This window comes from Abramis brama (genome assembly GCF_963993115.1).
Source record: "Abramis brama genome assembly, chromosome: 14".
NCBI lineage: Eukaryota > Metazoa > Chordata > Actinopteri > Cypriniformes > Leuciscidae > Abramis > Abramis brama.
In genome coordinates this window covers 28,047,751-28,067,276 of record NC_139976.1, presented here as the reverse complement: position 1 = coordinate 28,067,276, position 19,526 = coordinate 28,047,751, and the positions used below count along the sequence as shown (strand labels likewise).

Genomic DNA, 19,526 nt, shown 5'->3' with positions numbered 1-19,526 from the left:
TTTGTTTAAGAGTTTTGGGTCCTGTTTTGAATATATTCATTGAATGTGGCAATAAAATGTTATCACATGACAAGCATTTGCAAATAAAGGCCTTTGAGTTTAACAACTGTTAAACATCTGTTTTGTTTCCAGTGTGAGATAAGGAGGACCCTCTAAGAGACAACAATTTAAGCAGAGTCAAACTCTTCTTCTGCAGCTCTCTCTCTCTCTCTCTCTCTCTCTCTCTCTCTCTCTCTCTCTCTCTCTCTCTCTCTCTGTTCAATTGATTGCTCAATTCTGATGGACACATTTTGCAATTGCAGTTACAGATACATTTTGCAATGTACTATTGCAATGTTTGAAAGTTAGGGTGGATTTTATAAGTACAGAGGAACCAGTGAAGGGTCAGTTGTTGGTGGTTAAAGCTCAAGTTCAAGAAATAAATATGTATGCACCAACAGTGGGACAGGAACGACTACATTTTTAAAATATACTTAGTGAGAGTCTTAAAAAGTGTTCTAGTGAAGGATGTGTTGTTATTGTTGGAGATTGGAACTGCACTATTCATTTTACTATAGACCGTAATACTAAGGAACCTCATAATAGTCCTCAAGTGCATTGTCAAAACTCATTAAAGAATTCCAGCTCTTGGATATGTGGAGCCACGCCCCAAACGCGATGAGCCAATCACAGTGCGCATAGCTAACCCAATACACTCGGACATTCTCTGCTTCCACGTCCATTGAAATGCATTGCAGTTAGTCAGTTTTCATTCGTTTTTATCTGTTTTTTCTTGTCATTTTAAGTTTAAAATGGTCAAACGGTGTGCATGGGGTACATTCAACTCCAACACTAGGTATCCTGAGAGGCTGGGCTACGGTGTGTATTTTTTACCCTTTCCCAAGCCACATCTCAACCGAGAAGTGTCTGCTCTGAATTAATTTATGCGGTAACTTAGACCACAACACCAACTAAACGTGGAAAAATTAAACAAGGATGTCTACATCTGTTCTAAGATAAGTCAACAACGTATTTGAATGTTATCTTTAACATCTCTAAAGTAACGTTAGCCTAGCTTCTAGCTGCGTTGCAGTTTGACAAGAGTACAGTTTGACAAAAGCACAATGTTGTGTTTTACACAAATAAGTTTTAATGATGTCCTTTATGAACAAAATGGAGTATGTTTTTATGTTTCCACTGTTCGATCGCGATCGCGCCCGCGCCTCTCTCTCTCTGACACACACACACACACACATTCCTGCATTGCAATCTTGACATCGCAGCCTGTTCATTATGCTGCGTTCACACCAAACGCGAATAGAGCGTCAAATTTGCGCGTATCGCGCGTATAAAGCGAGCGTTTGAAGCGAAATAGCACCAAACTATAACGTTTACACACTGCTGTAACGTTAAATCTTTGTCTGGAGCTGAAGCTTTTCATCGACCTTCTGAAAATAAAATGATTAATATAACCCTCCAATGCATAGTTAAGGCCCTTTTGGTGACTTTGAGATGATATATAATCTTTCTGTCTCCAAAAATCATCAATTGCCTCCTGTGAAATGTCTCTTAACTGTTACAGCTGCCATATAGCGCCTGTTACCGAATGTTGACTGTTTGTCCGAGTGAGTGGAGGGGGCGTGGCTTAGCCATAGGTCAATTAAACACCCTAATGATGGACAGTATACATGTATTAAGGCTTTTAATAATCGAGTTAGTGCTGCCCGACTAGACAGATTTTATGTGTCAAAATATTTTAATAGTAAGTAATTGAATGTTGCATTTGTCCTGTGGGTTTTTCTGATCATCATTTAATTATTATGACAATGAGCATGTCAAATGTACCTAGAAAATCTGTTTACTGGCATTTTAATGTAAAATTGCTGCAGGATGCTGCTTTTTGTGAAAATTTTGTTTTCTTTTGGGAAGATTGGAAAAAGGAAAAAAGTACTTTTGAAAACTTGAAACAGTGGTGGGATGTAGGCAAGACTCGAATAAAAAAAAATTCTGTCAGCAGTATACAGCCAACTCTAGTAGTAGAATAAAGAATGTGATCGAAACGCTTGAAAACCAAATTAATTTAAAGTGCCCCTATTATGCTATTTTAAAGTTTCCTAATGTTGTTTTGGAGACTCCTACGACAGGTTTACATGCATCAAAGGTCAAAAAACGGTTACATTTTCTCATAATATACCTTTGCACATCACCACATTTTCAATGATTCTCAAACGACTCGTCAGATGAATCAGTCTCTCTAAATCCCTCCTTTCCGCGAGCTACTCTGCTCTGATTTGTCACAGTGTGAGACTGTGTTTTGTGTTTATTGTATTGTATTAGTGTTGTTCCCTGAGTTGCCACCAGATGTCTCTTCCCCTCACTGTCATATGTATCATGAACTGCATTTCCCATACTCCTGTCTGTTAATCACTGATCATTTGTCACCAGCTGTTTCCCATTAACCTGCATATATAAGCTGTGTCTTTGTGTGTGTCTTTTGCTGGTTCATTGTTTGATGTCACTGGTTGTTCTGTGGCCTTCTCTGTGTCACCTGTTTGGATTATCATTTTGTGTACGGCTGTGAGTTTTCTGTTTTTATTAAACACTGTTAACCTGCAAATCCTTCTCTTCATTTGATACCGTGACAGAATGAACCAGCCATTAAGGAAGGAGCGGGTTATCAGCCACAGGAGTTATTTGTAGCCGGAGTTATTTTTGTGTCACTGCTATGGATCTGACACAGGAGAGCAACTTGGAGCGGGTGAGAGAAGCACTGAGTACCAGGGTGGCGGATTTGCAACAACAGCTCCTGTTGTTGCAGAGTGGTTCCGTGTCGCCCACACCATCCATTTCCCCCAACCCCACGGAGTCGAGTGGTCAGCCGGAGCCTAGCACGGACTTCCCTGAGAGATACGCTGGTGAGCCTAAGTTATGTGAAAACTTTATTAATCAGTGTTCTCTGCATCTAGATATGCATCACAGGACTTTCGAAACTGAGGAATCGAAAGTAGCGTTCGTGCTACTGCTGCTGACCGGTCCAGCAGCCACATGGGGAACAGAGGTGTGGGAGAGACGGGACCCATGCTGTGCCTCTTTCAAGGCACTTACCGGGGAGATGATTCGGGTCTTTTCCAAGACTAAGGTGAATTCTTCTCGGAGGTCAGGGAGGAGACCCCGTCCAAGCAATTTTTTGAGGGGAGGTAGTGCGCACCGGTCGTTGTGTGTTGGGACTCTGGGCCTGCGGGAATACACACCCGAGTCATATCACAAGATGGCTGCCACACCTGAGCCTCTTCACAAGATGGCTGCCACACCTGAGCCTCTTCACAAGATGGCTGCCACACCCGAGCCAATTATGGATGTAGCGAGTGCTAGAGACATGATTGTTTCACTCTTTCCCGAGCGTCGGCCACGAGAGAGGGAGATGGAGAGGAGACCCAAGCCTATTCACAAGATGGCTGCCGCACCAGAGCCACTTCACAAGATGGCTGCCGCACCAGAGCCACTTCACAGGATGGCTGCCTCACCTTTCTCTCCTATCCATGCCAGAACCCAGCGTCTGAGGTCTAGTCTGGCAGAGACTCCATTAAGGTCAGTGCGGAGGGCTGGCCTTCCAACCCCGGTGCCGGTTTTCACGAGGGCCACTGCCAAGCCTGCACCCGTCCTCAAAATGGCCGCCGCCAAGCCAGCAGCAGTACCCAAGATGGCTGTCACTATGCCTGCACCTATTTTTGAGACTGCTGGGGTTATACCTGCCCCTACACTCCAGATGGCTGTTGTCTCAGCGTCACCTGTTCTAAGGAGGGCTATCATCACGCCTGCACCTGTTCTCAGGAAGGCACCAGAGGTATGTTCATTGGACTCAGTATTTCCTGTGTTTACCATGGCTCTGTGGTGTGTGTGGTCTGCTTTCTGCTCTTCTGTTCAGCAAGATGTCTCTCAAACCCATGAACCTGAATCGGCCGTTAAGTCTGAATCGGAGTCTTTTGAACTTCCTGTCACGGCTGAGAGGTCTGAACCTGAGTCTACTGCACTTCCTGTCACAGCTGAGAGGTCTGAACATGAGTCTACTGCACTTCCTGTCACGACTGAAAGTCTCTCCGTCCTGCCCAAGATGGATGACTCCGAGGTCTCTGAACTCTCTGCCTGGCCCAAGATGGCCGTCCCTGAGCTCCTTGAACTCTCTGCCCGGCCCAAGATGGCCGTCCCCGAGCTCCTTGAACTCTCTGCCTGGCCCGAGATGGCCGACCCCAAGCTAGTTGAACTGTCTGCCCTAGCTAACCTGGCCCATAGGGCCTCTTGTGCTTCTTTGCCCAGGTTCCTGTTACCGCCAGCACCACCATGGGTTGCAGCTCGGCTCTGGTGTCTGGAGATGCCTGCAGTACCACCCTGGTCTCCAGCGCCGTTCTGGTCTCTGGTCCCGCCTGCGGCCCCGCCCTGGCTCCCTGCACCGCCTGCGGCCCCGCCCTGGCTCCCTGCACCGCCTGCGGCCCCGCCCTGGCTCCCTGCACCGCCTGCGGCCCCGCCCTGGCTCCCTGCACCGCCTGCGGCCCCGCCCTGGTGTTCTAGACCCTCCATCCCTCCCCCAGATCCACCTCCGTTCCTCCACCCACCTGAACTTTTGTGCTTGGTCTTATGGAGTGTCTGGAAGCCACTCCTTTTAGGGGGGAGTACTGTCACAGTGTGAGACTGTGTTTTGTGTTTATTGTATTAGTGTTGTTCCCTGAGTTGCCACCAGATGTCTCTTCCCCTCACTGTCATATGTATCATGAACTGCATTTCCCATACTCCTGTCTGTTAATCACTGATCATTTGTCACCAGCTGTTTCCCATTAACCTGCATATATAAGCTGTGTCTTTGTGTGTGTCTTTTGCTGGTTCATTGTTTGATGTCACTGGTTGTTCTGTGGCCTTCTCTGTGTCACCTGTTTGGATTATCATTTTGTGTACGGCTGTGAGTTTTCTGTTTTTATTAAACACTGTTAACCTGCAAATCCTTCTCTTCATTTGATACCGTGACATGATTGGCCAGACAGCGCAGTCTGTTGTGATTGGTTTACCGCGTACAGTGTGTGCAGAGCCGTATAGAGAGTATCTCTATAGACCCTTTTACTGTTTGTACACAATGATGACGTATGCGCGCGCATATTGGCAACGGAAGTATGGCGAGAATCAGCAGCGTGTCAAGCTACGCGAGTGGATTAAACAACAGACGCGAGCATTTTTTATTATGTCCTCGCTCGACGTTCAACACGTTTAATCGCCTGCAGCCACTATTCTGAAACGGCCGTGATCCTGTCGGAATCCTATAAAACGTAAGCCCCTTGGTGGAATATCAATTAGTGCAACCGTAAACGCAACAACCAGACATTTTGATGCTGGGAAACCATTTTGATAAACTTTCGGAGGTGCCAACACGTTAGAGCCAGTGGGGAAAAACACCACTTCCGTTGCCAAAATGCACGTGCAACTATTTGATCACGTGGGCTGTAAAAGGGTCTATATGGCCAGAGAATGTCTAATAGGAAGAGAATTGGCACTCTCTGGTTACTTCCGGTTTCTGGACTGGCTGCAGTAACACGTCTCTGCCCATGCGGGGGCGCTCGCAGGCGAGTGCAGAATGAATGGAGGTCTATGGCGCTATGTGTATAATTACACATTGCTGGGTGTTAGATTTTTTTAGAGTCACTTATTTGCTTTAAAATGTCAATGACGTCATGCACATCGTACGACCAGAGATACTGCTTTACGGCAATCCTTCAGTCGCTTTGGTGCTTTTGCGCTCTGCACTTTCTTTTCTCTCGAGGCATCGACAACACAGCTGACACAGGTAAACACATGTGCTAGAAGAGTTTTTGTTTTGTTTGTTTCTGGTCCCGCTTCGGATGCCACGATGCCATCAAGCGGTATCTCTGGTCTTAATCAGTCCTTCACTGACCAATCAGCGTTCATTAGCAGAATGCTAGCGTGTTATGGGCAACAACAACTCAACCTGTACGAAATCGAAAGGACATAAGTACTCGTTCATTCAACTTTCGACCTATAACCCATGCTGAACTTGCAAAACCTACAATAAATTCTGAGATTTCTCAACGGCAAACGGGTGAAAGAGACAAATTTAGCCGTCTAGCCCCATAGACTCCCATTCAGTCTGCGCTCGCCCGCGATCACCTCCAGTGGAATTCTAATGGAACTGCAACAAAGATCGATACAATGGGGCTAACAGGAAGTGCCAAGGCTCTCCGTAGACGGGCTCTGATATGGCTTTGAGCGCGTGTGTCGAAAACAAAAATGTCCATTGCCATAACAACGTCAGCTGTCCTGAGGCTTCCTACACAGTAACGAACAATGACATCGATTTTACCATATGAATGCGTGCGTGAGTCCGATTTCGAAACACTGGAAAAACTAGTTATTCAACCCGAACCTCCATCACAAGGACAACTTGAGCAGGACCTTTCTCAGTGACTACTCAGTTTGAGGGACATTATTAGATGTTGCAACTGTAATTCCTCACCATCAGCATTAACAAGTGCATGTCCATCAACAAACTGATTATTTTACTTATAGGCCTACTTGTTTATTAACCGAGTATTTTTCTAATTTATTGCGGTGAACATGTGGAAACAGTATCAATAACAGTGCATTCATTAGCCGAGCTCTAGCGTGAATGCCTGATGTAACATAAACGTGGGTAAAACAAATCTTGCCTCATGCTTAATCTTTAGGCTACTCAAAGTAGTGAGAATGACAGACAATCTGCATTTATATACACAGTTTTAGGTAATTGTGGCCCACAATCAGCAGAAGTATTTCAGTAAGACAGTGATAACGTAAGTTAACCAGAAGCAGGAGACCTACACAATATAAAACTCAAAACGAAGTATTTTGAAAACCATCTTTCAAGAGCAAGCGGTTTGCGAATCCTGGATTGAACTCCGAGATTTGAGAAGCAGTCGTCTGTCAGTAAAATAAAGGGAACACAGCAAAAGTCCTAAACTTATTTCTTTCTAGTCCTTAAAATTATACTGCTGTGATATCATGGTAAAGATGAATTTTAACCACTGATTCTTCACATGCTCGTCCTTGGGCAGTGAAAAAAAAAACTGGCTTTACCTTCACATTGTAAAGCACAGCGCCGTCTTCTCGACATGATGCTATCCAGTATCCACAGGAATCAGCTGCAGGTTTGAGGGCGTTCAAGTTTTCCCTGGTGTCTGCAATATGCTGATATTTCGTCTTGACGTCACAACGAAACGGCTTATGACTCGTTTGAAAAACGATTAATTTAATTGACTCTGAGTCGACTCTTACTTTTGAAAGACAATAACTTTATATACGGTGCACTTTCAGATTTAAAACTTTGCAGGATGTTGTCATTCACTTAGAGCTATGTTACACATTACATGAAAGGTCATTTTCAAAAATCCATAATAGGCAGTGGTGTAGTCTAGTTTTTTGTAGTATACTGAGTATACTGTAATATACAGTACAATAATACAATATAAAAATGGTGTTATTGTTTTGGCAAGTTTAGGCTACTCTTTAAATTAAAACATGTATGAAAACTTGTGTGATATTCCCTTAAAATAACGTCTTAATAGATTTTATTATTATTATTATTATTATTATTTTAAAATTCATTTTACTAATATTGACTGTATGACACAGCTTCTTCAGAGTCTTCCTCAGCTGGACTCTGATTCTAAAACTGTCTTGGATGCTAGTATAACATTTAAAGAAGGGGACCAAAAAAGGGGGATTTAGCCTTTTTAAAGAACTGGCGTCCTGTTGCCCAATACAACAGATACAACAGAATATATATATAATACAACAGAATATATATATTTTTTCAAAATGTCTGGCAAATAGATACAAATTATTTGGGTTTAGTTGTACAAAGGGATCAGTCATATTGCATTCCAAAGCGGTCTATTATGGATAATTTGTTTTTAGTGCGAGACATTGTAGATATTTGTAATGGTTTCAGTGTGAATGTTGGATTAATTGCCCTGGATCAAGAGAAGGCTTTTGATTGTGTTGATCACAATTATCTTTTTAATGTATTGAAGGTTTTTGGTTTTGGTGAAACATTTTTTAGTTTAATACAGTTATTATATAATGGTGCACTATGTATGGTTAAGATAGGGGGTGCTTTGAGTCGGCCAATTCCTATTGTAAGGGGTATTAGGCAAGGCTGTCCATTGTCTGGTCAACTATATAGTTTAGCAATTGAGCCGCTGCTTTTTAGACTTTGAGAAAGATTGCCAGGTTTTAATGTGCCTGGTTTTTCTTTAGACTCAATAATGTCTCTCTCTGCTTATGCTGATGATATTACAGTTTTTGTAAATCATGCTGATGATATTAAGTGTCTATCTGAGGTACTCAGTCTTTATGAGAAAGCTTCATCAGCTAAAATGAACTGGGCAAAAAGTGAAGCTTTTTGGGCCGGTAAAGGGGAGTTTGAGAGTCTCCCAAAGTTACCTGGAGACCTTAAGTGGGGTAGAGAGGGACTTCAATTGTTGGGGGCTTTCCGGTTACAAGCAGCTCAGAAACTGTTGTATCATACGGATGCCTCATGGCTAAAGACAGCTTCTGTTCTTCTCAGGCGGGTCATAGGTATGGGATTGGACAAACATTTGTTCTAAATGGAGCTCCAGAATGATGTCTGTGTGAATCTGACATTTTTTCAGTTCTGGAGGCATGGAAGGTGTTTACCCTTCACATAGGCTACAGATGTGGCCTTTAAAAACGTGCGTTTTCTCCCGCGGCATTTGGCAATTCGTCTCGCAGAGTCTCGCAGAATTCTGCAAGTGCTTTCGGGGGGCCTACTTAAAAAATCCCTCAATGTGTTTCGCTTCACAGAATATCCACCAGGTGGCGCATAAAAAACAACTTTACATTAGATTTTTTATTTTACTTCACATTACGTTATGACTGTGAGAAAACATCCACGATAAAATATAAATTATAAATAGTAATAGACACAAATATTTACAGTACTGTATTATACAGACATTTGAAAATATTTGTAAATGCAAAAGGTTCATCAAAGTTGTCTTAAGACAAGTAGGGGTATTGGACAACGTTTACGAATTTTTATATGCTTTGTCATTGCTGTGGTTTCCAGGAGATGAGTGCATGCAGAATATTTAACATTGCTTTTATTAAAACAGCAAAGTGACGTTCTTGCCAGCGCATAGCATTGGGGGTTGACAAAGAATCGGCAGACCTGGGGGGTGGGTGGTTTGTAATTTCTTGACTCTGTGTCAATTGGTAGCAGCTAAAACAAACAGCTAAAACAAAGACTGTGCAATTAATTACATTTTGGAAATAACTTCCTTCATGTCGTTTTATTTATACACTGTAAAAAAAATTTTTTTTTGAATTTGTAAGTAAAGTAGGCTATTAAATATGTTTTACAAACAATTGGTTTACAAACTCTTGGAGGTTTGTGGTTACCATCATTCAGAAGAGTGGTGCTTGTGTTTAGACTTGTGTTTTACGTGATTAAATCAGGAAGATTACATTGGTTTCTGTCCACACAGAGACGCATTTAAGACGATTTAATCAGGAAATGGAGGCACCGGCGCGATATAACTTGCATTGCTCGTGAACTGAGCTCGTCTCATAAATGAACCGAAACTCAGAAATGTATCTAGAAAGCTTGAAATGTCCACTTTTAAACAAAACAATTCAAAACGAAAAGAAACAGACAACTCTCTTATGTAATCCGTATGAAGTGTGCATTTCTCTCTATAGGCACGTTCACAATATCTGCGAAGATGATGAGTCAGCATTGTCAACATCTTTGACTGACACATAAAACACTAGTTTATTAATAAACAATTAAAATGTCTCCTTGCTATATTTGACACATGATTACTTTTGCCAGTTCTTTGTGGCAAGCTTTATGCGTCCGCTAACTATCGAATATCGTGACTCATATTTTGTACCAGACCATTTATGGTTGTTCATATTGTTCAACAAAGTTCTTGATAAAAAAAAGAAAAGAAAAAAAGAAGCTACTGTGCCTAATATTATTGTTGTATACAGCGCGCAAGGTTTATGCGCATGCTTTAAGTCTTCTTCTCCGTTTTTAGTGTATGTCTGTGGCAGAATTACACCGCCTGGTCTGGTATGTATACTAGGCTATATCGTTTTGAGTCAGTTTCAGTGGTTTCGTGTGTACGCAGATATTTCTTGAGACGACGCCATGTTTACGGATTTTTTTTTTTGAACGGGGGAAAAAAAATATCGGATAGGAAAAGCTCTGGCTTCGTGTGGATGTGGCCTCAGTGTAGGACAGTTTATCAACAAAATGCAAAAAAAAAAAATAGTATATTTATAAACATCGCTAAACAAAGAGTGAATAAGAATTTAAAAAGTAATGATGTTTTTTATGTTTTATGCACTTTTACTCTTTTAGTTTTGTTGCAATTTCACCAAAAGCTTATAATTAGGAAATACACACAACACGCTAAACTTATATTCTCTATTAAAAATGTTGTAAAAAAAATACGTATTATTCTTATATAATAAGAATAACAATATGATACATTTATATTGCGCTCAAAATGATTTAGATATGGAAAGAGGAATTCTTCTCAACTACCACCAATAAAGTTTTAAAATTCTTCTTTAGAAAATAGGCCTATTATATTTAGATGATTCTGCGCAAGTTCTGCAGACAGTGGTTTGTTCCGATCAGAGCTCGTGAGTGGAGAGCGCATTTCTGAATATTCCGCTCCGCTCGTTCATTCCGCAGGGTCCCTCGCTCAACACAGATGTCCTGTTGCCTGGTTCGAAAATATGTGGAATAAGATTTTCACAAATGACTATGTAGCAACTGATCAATGGAGAAAGGGGGTTCCTTATGTTTTCCCTTCTCTTAATGTGACTATTGCTGTTGGAGAATGGCAAGATGATGTGAAGTGTCTTTTGTCTTTTGAAACCCCTCAGCTTGTAGTTTTTGAGGAAGTAGGGGAAAAAGCCCTCTATATTTCCTGTGTGAAGGCATCCAATGCTGGTCTTTTGAGTGGACTTCCTTCAACTAAATGGACTGATTTTTTTGGAACTATTTCTTCCCCTGGTGGTCCTTATACAAATGCCCAATTGACAAAAGAATGGGCGACCTTCAGTGGAGGATTGTACATGGGGCGATAGCCACAAACAGATACGTGGTGCACATTGATCCTTCTGTAGGGGTGGGTTGTCCTTTCTGTAAAGAGGTTGAAACGGTTTTTCATTTATTTGTACAGTGTGCTCGGCTAAATTATTTGTTTTCATTTTTATCTCAATGGTTCATTGAAATTGGTGAAGCTTTCTCTTTTGAAATGTTTATATATGGTCCAAGGTATACACAAAACTTTATAAAAAATGTTGTCTGGTACAGCAAAACTTGCTATATGGAAATCCAGAAAAAAATAAGTTGTTGGGACAGGGTTCTCTGGATGTGTTGATGATCTTCAAAAGCTTGGTGGCAGCTCGGCTTAGAATAGAGCATGCCTATTATAAAATGGTAAATTGTGTAGAATCTTTCATGTACATTTGGGGGATAAATGAGGTCATTTGTACAGTAGATGATGATGATTTTATGCTTGCTTTTTAAAATGTTTCTTATTTTAACATGAATAGTATATGTTATATTTGTTCTTGTTTTGTGAGTTTGTAATATTATTGTGAACACCTTATTGTTTCAATAAAGTTGTATTTAAATTCAATTTTCTCTCTCTCTCTCTCTCTCTCTCTCTCTCTCTCTCTCTTTCTCTCTCTCTCTCTCTCTCTCTCTGTTCAGTTGATTGCTCAATTCTGATGGACACATTTTGCAATTGCAGTTACAGATACATTTTGCAATGATTGTACTATTGCAATGTTTGAAAGTTTGAAAGTGTTGTGAATCTTCTTCAATCTCACTAATTTATTCAAAACATAATTTAATTTATGATTTGATTCAAGCATGAGCCAGTGAAAAACATTAACAGGATTAAGCTACAAAGTTCAGAGGTGAACATGGCAATTATTTTGTAACCTGCCCTTTGCTTCATGTTTATATGTTGCATAAATATGACTCAATAAGTTTGACTTCTCTAAGGTAACTTGTCTTGGTGTGTCTAAATGACAAAAACAAATTTCTGCATCAGATAAGAAACTTTTTTTTTTTGCTTGTGCACAGAGTGGTCTGGTATAAGAAAAAAATACTTTTGACGTTTTATCTTGTTGATCCCCTAGCAGGCAAGAGTATCAGAGACAGACCACAAAAGGGACTTGTGAATTGAGCCCAAAATGAGAATTCCTGTAAAACTCTTCGGCTTCGTCTTTTGGTTGTTTTCCTTGAATTGTGCCCAATGTCAAGGCAAGTGATTTTTTATTTTTTTGTTATTGTTATTTAATTAAAGGTTGTTTTTTTTTTTTTACTTCAATATAAATGTCATATTATATGCACTTGCCAAACTGTAACTTTAGAGAGTGTTGACTAGTTGTGCGTGAATTTCAGCATTTAATGTACATGACAGTTATGTCTTGTTGTGTAATGTTTGTTTGTGCTTCTCAGAATGTCTTCAAAAGGACATCACATATGAAAACAATGAACCAGTTGCTAAAGCTTCATACAGTGATGGTGAAACAGTGATAGTGAAATGCATGACAGGTTATACTGGCATGTATAAATTAAACTGTGAAAAAGGAAAATGGAAGACAGTCGTTGAGCGACCATGTGCAAGTGAGAAAATGGACAATATGATGACCACATCATTTTATTGGTTATTAAATCAATGTCATTATGCATGCAGAGTAAAACTTGGTTGATTTCTGCAGAGAAAAAATGTAGTCAACCGGGGGACATAGAAAATGGTGATTTTAAATTTATAAAGGGGTCGGAGTTTGTTTTTGGAGCAACAGTGTTGTATACTTGCAAGAAAGGGTAATTGTGCTTTATTTTTATTCTAATGTATGAAATGCATTCTATCCTTTTAACACTCTTTGAACTTGTAAAATGTGTAAAAACATTGTGTTCACAGGTTTGAAATGACAAGCAGAATCAATCAGCGTACCTGCAGATCTGAAGGATGGGATAATACTCTCCCTGTATGTGAGGGTACGCTTTCTTGAAAGTCACTATTTTCCTTTTTTGTCTTTTGATTTTTCTCCATCATATACTTCTGATAGTGACCCGTAAGCTACATTATTCAACAGAATTATAATTTCAATGATTGGTTTGTTGGTTTATTTATTTATTTTCATATTTATTTATTTTTTATTACCTAGCTGTGAAATGTCCAGCCATTCGCACAGATGGAGGTGTGACTGCATCGGGCAGAACAGACGAGGGAAGTTATGGTGATTTAATTCACTTTGAGTGTGTATCTACTGACAAAAAGATGGATGGAAGTAGTGACATTCACTGCACAGAGACGGGCGAATGGAGTGACTCGGTTCCAACGTGCAAAGGTCCATTCCATTGTTTAATTTATTGTTTGTTCATATCTTCACCCACTGCTTTATTCAATGCACCAATTTACCTATTCCTCTTTCCTTTGCTTTTCACACAGAGATAACATGCAGAGCACCTGATATAAAAGATGGTTATGTTGTTGAGAAAATGGACGAATACCAGAAAGATGCCAGATTAAAATACAGATGTTTTGAAGGGTTCAAGCCAAGAGAGGGAATTCCCAAATGCTCTAAATTTGGCTGGACTCTGAAGCCAGAATGTGATGGTAATGCACCATTATTATTACATAATAAACAAATCATATGGGAAATAATACTACAATCCTTCTATCCATATGTCTTTCATTGTGCGAAAAACCTTGTAGCGTAATTTGAAAAAATATACAATGAAACATTCTAAAAATAGATTAAGCCATTTAAAATTGCGAATTTAAAAATCAAAATTGCAAATTAAGCATAAGTTAACATATTACTAAGTTAAATCTGGTTAATTATCGAAAATGTGTTTTTTCCATACATTAAATAAAATATTTGTCTGATCTTAGTTTGATTTTTTTTTTTTTTTTTTTACAATAAAAGGTGGAACTTGATGAATGCAGCCAACACACCAATTTGTAAAACTTGAGAAAATGGAATGAGATTATGTACTTGTATTCCTGTCATGCTGTAGAAAGGGTCCAATTGATGTTGATTTCTCTGTTTTAATTGAAAGGAAAAAAATTTGCTTGTTATTTTTTTATTGGGGAAAATCATGAGGCAACAGCATTTGCATGCAAAGTGTGTGACACGGCTAGCATTATTATTTGGTAACTACAAAATCAGCTAATAACTACTTACTACTTACGAATAACTACTTACTACTTGCTTAATTTTCAGATAATAGTTTAGCAAATATATATAAATGTTCTCAAAATAGAAAATGTGCCTCTAATACTTATGTACGGAAAACAAATAGTACTCTATTAGTGGGAAGCTTTTTTATTTTTTTTATTTTTATTTTAGGATTTTTATTTTATTTTCTTTCTCAGAATCATTTGTTTCCTGCAAAAGACAAAGCATGCAAATCCAGTTTCACACATATTTGATCTCTTTTTACCCTTATTTCTACATAATTATGTCTTGTACAGAAGTAACGTGTGAGCTTAAGTCAACCACATATGGAGTAGAAAAGATCACACCAGAGGGTAAAACTATTTTCAGAGCTGGAGAAAGAGTGGAGATCACCTGCGCTGAAAAATACTGGATTTTTTTTACAAAAGACATCACCAAATCATTTAAATGCCAAGATGATGGGAAGTGGGATAATGAGCCTGTTTGTCAAGGTAAGATTATAGAGAAACACTTCTGGATTACGATCTGAATTTACTGCATGCTACTAAAAATAATGCAAATCTTGTTTCAGATATTAGATGTGAAGTTCCACATGACCAGCATGTGTCTAGGCCGTACTATTACTTCAGTGGAGATATGAAATTTGGAGCAAAACAATATTACTCTTGCATGTCTGGTTATGATCAAATGGCAGAAGAAGCCACATGCACACGAGACGGATGGACACCAAAACCACTGTGTGTTGGTATGTTCTGACATTAAATCTTACAATTTGTACATGTAATATGAATTCAAATTAGTATGATGGAATTTTATTTTATTTTTACAGAAAAAATGTGTGCAGCACCAAAAATCGCAAATGCAAAGATTGTGGGAGAACAGAGACCAAAATACAAAATCAGTTCAAGAATACAATATAAGTGTAATCCTGGGTTTGAACCAGAGCAGCCTGTACAAATCACCTGTAATCCCCAGACTGAATGGACAGGCATACTGCAATGCACTGGTATGTTAGTTACGTATGATACAGATATGAGAACTTTTTCTTCTGATAGTGCTTGTCAAATGGAGAATGGCACATCCCATTCCCTAGCAACAACCCAGAATAACCTAGCAACAGCAAACAAGTCTAATTTATATGTAGTTATAATATATTATAAAGAATCCAACCAAGATCTCTTCAATACAGAAAATCATTTTTAAATACATTTTAGAATACAAATTCTTATATTAATAATGTGCATTACATTAATAACATGTTCAATGGTTTAAGGCCATAAAAAAGCCATGTGGCTGATATTGAGATTTTTTAATGCCACATTTTCTTGCTGTTGAAAATAGTCTAAAAATAAAATAATAACTTTGCTTTGCCTTCAGAAAAGTGTGGGCTACCACCAAAAGTGGACTTTGCAGATACAACAAAAATGACAAAAAATGAATACAATTCAGGGGAGAAAGTTGAATACAGCTGCTTTTATAAATACACACTGGATCAGAATCACCCCTACTCCAAATACCTGACCTGTGAACAAGGCCAATGGAGAGGGAATATTAGGTGTTTAAGTAAGTGAGAAAATGTACAATATGATGTTGATTTCTATGTTTTAATTGAAAGGAAAATGTTTTGCTTGTTATTTTTTTATTGGGGAAAATCATGAGGCAACAGCATTTGCATTCCAAGTGTGTGACGGCTAGAATTATTATTTGGTAACTACAAAATCAGCTAATAACCACTTACTACTTACGAATAACTACTTACTACTTGCTTAATTTTCAGATAATAGTTTAGCAAATATATATAAATGTTCTCAAAATAGAAAATGTGCCTCTAATACTTATGTACGGAAAACAAATTGTACTCTATTAGTGGGAAGCTTTTTTTTTTTTTCATTTTAGGATTTTTTTTAAAAATTTATTTCTCAGAATCATTTGTTTCCTGCAAAAGACGAAGCATGCAAATCCAGTTTCACACATATTTGATCTCTTTTTACGCTTATTTCTACATAATTATGTCTTGTACAGAAGTAACGTGTGAGCTTAAGTCAACCACATATGGAGTAGAAAAGATCACACCAGAGGGTAAAACTATTTTCAGAGCTGGAGAAAGAGTGGAGATCACCTGCGCTGAAAAATACTGGATTTCATTTACAAAAGAAATCACCAAATCATTTAAATGCCAAGATGATGGGAAGTGGGATAATGAGCCTGTTTGTCAGGGTAAGATTATAGAGAAACACTTCTGGATTACGATCTGAATTTACTGCATGCTACTAAAAATAATGCAAATCTTGTTTCAGATATTAAATGTGAAGTTCCACATGACCAGCATGTGTCTAGGCCGTACTGTTACTTCAGTGGAGATATGAAATTTGGAGCAAAACAAGATTACTCTTGCATGTTTGGTTATGATGAAATGGCAGCAGAAGCCACATGCACACGAGACGGATGGACACCAAATCCACTGTGTGTTGGTATGTTCTGACATTAAATCTTACAATTTGTGCATATAATATGAATTCAAATTAGTATGATGGAATATATATATATATTTTTTTTTTTTTTTACAGTTAAAATGTGTGCAGCACCAAACATCGCAAATGCAAAGATTGTGGGAGAACAGAGACCAAAATACAACATCAATTCAAGAATACAATATAAGTGTAATCCTGGGTTTGAACCAGAGCAGCCTGTACAAATCACCTGTAATCCCCAGACTGAATGGACAGGCATACTGCAATGCACTGGTATGTTAGTTACGTATGATACAGATATGAGAACTTTTTCTTCTGATAGTGCTTGTCAAATGGAGAATGGCACATCCCATTCCCTAAATGTGTCTGGCTGTGTGACATGGCTAGCATTATCATTTGGTAACTACAAAATCAGCTAATAACCACTTACTACTTACGAATAACTACTTACTGCTTGCTTAATTTTCAGATAATAGTTTAGCAAATATATATAAATGTTCTCAAAATAGAAGATGTGCCTCTAATACTTATTTAAGGAAAACAAATTGTACTCTATTAGTGGGAAGCTATTTTTATTTTATTTTTTCATTTTAGGATTTTTATTTATTTATTATTTCTCAGAATCATTTGTTTCCTGCAAAAGACAAAGCATGCAAATCCAGTTTCACACATATTTGATCTCTTTTTACCCTTATTTCTACATGTCTTGTACAGAAGTAACTTGTGAGCTTAAGTCAACCACATATGGAGTAGAAAAGATCACACCAGAGGGTCAAACTATTTTCAGAGCTGGAGGAAGAGTGGAGATCACCTGCGCTGAAAAATACTGGATTTCATTTACAAAAGAAATCACCAAATCATTTAAATGCCAAGATGATGGGAAGTGGGATAATGAGCCTGTTTGTCAAGGTAAGATTATAGAGAAACACTTCTGGATTACGATCTGAATTTACTGCATGCTACTAAAAATAATGCAAATCTTGTTTCAGATATTAAATGTGAAGTTCCACATGACCAGCATGTGTTTAGACCGAACTATTACTTCAGTGGAGATATGAAATTTGGAGCAAAACAAGATTACTCTTGCATGTCTGGTTATGATCAAATGGCAGCAGAAGCCACATGCACACGAGACGGATGGACACCAAAACCACTGTGTGTTGGTATGTTCTGACATTAAATCTTACAATTTGTGCATGTAATATGAATTGAATGATGGATTTTTTTCTTTTTTTTACAGAAAAAATGTGTGCAGCACCAAACATTGCAAATGCAAAGATTGTGGGAGAACAGAGACCAAAATACAACATCAATTCAAGAATACAATATAAGTGTAATCCTGGGTTTGAACCAGAGCAGCCTGTACAAATCACCTGTAATCCCCAGACTGAATGGACAGGCATACTGCAATGCACTGGTATGTTAGTTACGTATGATACAGATATGAGAACTTTTTCTTCTGATAGTGCTTGTCAAATGGAGAATGGCACATCCCATTCCCTAAATATGTCTGGCTGTGTGACATGGCTAGCATTATCATTTGGTAACTACAAAATCAAGCTAATAACCACTTACTACTTACGAATAACTACTTACTGCTTGCTTAATTTTCAGATAATAGTTTAGCAAATATATATAAATGTTCTCAAAATAGAAGATGTGCCTCTAATACTTATTTAAGGAAAACAAATTGTACTCTATTAGTGGGAAGCTATTTTTTTATTTATTTATTTTTTAGGATTTTTATTTATTTATTATTTCTCAGAATCATTTGTTTCCTGCAAATCCAGTTTCACACATATTTGATCTCTTTTTACCCTTATTTCTACATAATTATGTCTTGTACAGAAGTAACGTGTGAGCTTAAGTCAACCACATATGGAGTAGAAAAGATCACACCAGAGGGTAAAACTATTTTCAGAGCTGGAGAAAGAGTGGAGATCACCTGCGCTGAAAAATACTGGATTTCATTTACAAAAGACATCACCAAATCATTTAAATGCCAAGATGATGGGAAGTGGGATAATGAGCCTGTTTGTCAGGGTAAGATTATAGAGAAACACTTCTGGATTACGATCTGAATTTACTGCATGCTACTAAAAATAATGCAAAATAATACAAATTCTTATATTAATAATGTGCATTACATTAATAACATGTTCTATGGTTTAAGGCCATAAAAAAGCCATGTGGCTGATATTGAGATTTTTTTTAATGCCACATTTTCTTGTCTAAAAATAAAATAATAACTTTGCTTTGCCTTCAGAAAAGTGTCTGCTACCACCAGATGTGGACTTTGCAAATACAACACAAATTACAAAAAATGAATACAGTTCAGGGGAGAAAGTTGAATACAGCTGCTCTGATAAATACACACTGGATCAGAATCACCCCTACTCCAAATACCTGACCTGTGAACAAGGCCAATGGAGAGGGAATATTAGGTGTTTAAGTAAGTATGAACATGCTACATCATTATATATATATCAAAAACATATTAAGCTTTTCTTACTGTACTGTTTATTTATTTGCAAGTTTGATGTAATCTTGTAGTTGAAGTTGTAGTTCTGGTTCTGATGATTCAATGAATATATAAAGTAACACTGACAGTGAGAAGTTTGGTTTGTTTCAGAGCCCTGTTCAGTGACGGTGGAGGAAATGGATAAAAGAGGTATACAGCCGAGATGGGGTGGACTGGAAAATAAATTATCAACACATGATGATAAAATCAGCTTTGAATGCCAGACAGGAAAAAATGTCAATGGCAATGGCAATGACCTAAGACCAACATGTAAT

General features: G+C 38.4%; 1 protein-coding gene across 11 annotated transcripts in view; it reads left to right on the top strand.

The window, feature by feature from the left end:
- Positions 1-12,103: 12,103 nt before the first annotated feature.
- LOC311096164 (complement factor H-like) overlaps positions 12,104-19,526 on the top strand; it is a 59,431-nt gene continuing 52,008 nt past the window's right edge. For 6 of the 11 annotated variants that reach the window (XM_084135157.1, XM_084135162.1, XM_084135159.1 and 3 more), the window contains exons 1-17: positions 12,104-12,331; positions 12,530-12,697; positions 12,793-12,898; positions 12,996-13,072; positions 13,243-13,425; positions 13,527-13,694; positions 14,556-14,750; positions 14,831-15,004; positions 15,089-15,265; positions 15,637-15,822; positions 16,282-16,476; positions 16,557-16,730; positions 16,827-17,003; positions 17,445-17,639; positions 17,720-17,893; positions 17,971-18,147; positions 18,579-18,773. In XM_084135157.1, coding sequence (XP_083991283.1) covers positions 12,262-12,331; positions 12,530-12,697; positions 12,793-12,898; positions 12,996-13,072; positions 13,243-13,425; positions 13,527-13,694; positions 14,556-14,750; positions 14,831-15,004; positions 15,089-15,265; positions 15,637-15,822; positions 16,282-16,476; positions 16,557-16,730; positions 16,827-17,003; positions 17,445-17,639; positions 17,720-17,893; positions 17,971-18,147; positions 18,579-18,773 — 2,791 coding nt within the window. In that variant the 5' untranslated portion in view covers positions 12,104-12,261. The remainder of the gene's footprint in view (positions 12,332-12,529; positions 12,698-12,792; positions 12,899-12,995; positions 13,073-13,242; positions 13,426-13,526; positions 13,695-14,555; positions 14,751-14,830; positions 15,005-15,088; positions 15,266-15,636; positions 15,823-16,281; positions 16,477-16,556; positions 16,731-16,826; positions 17,004-17,444; positions 17,640-17,719; positions 17,894-17,970; positions 18,148-18,578; positions 18,774-19,526) is intronic. The other 5 variants (XM_084135158.1, XM_084135161.1, XM_084135160.1 and 2 more) reach the window with 5 other exon arrangements.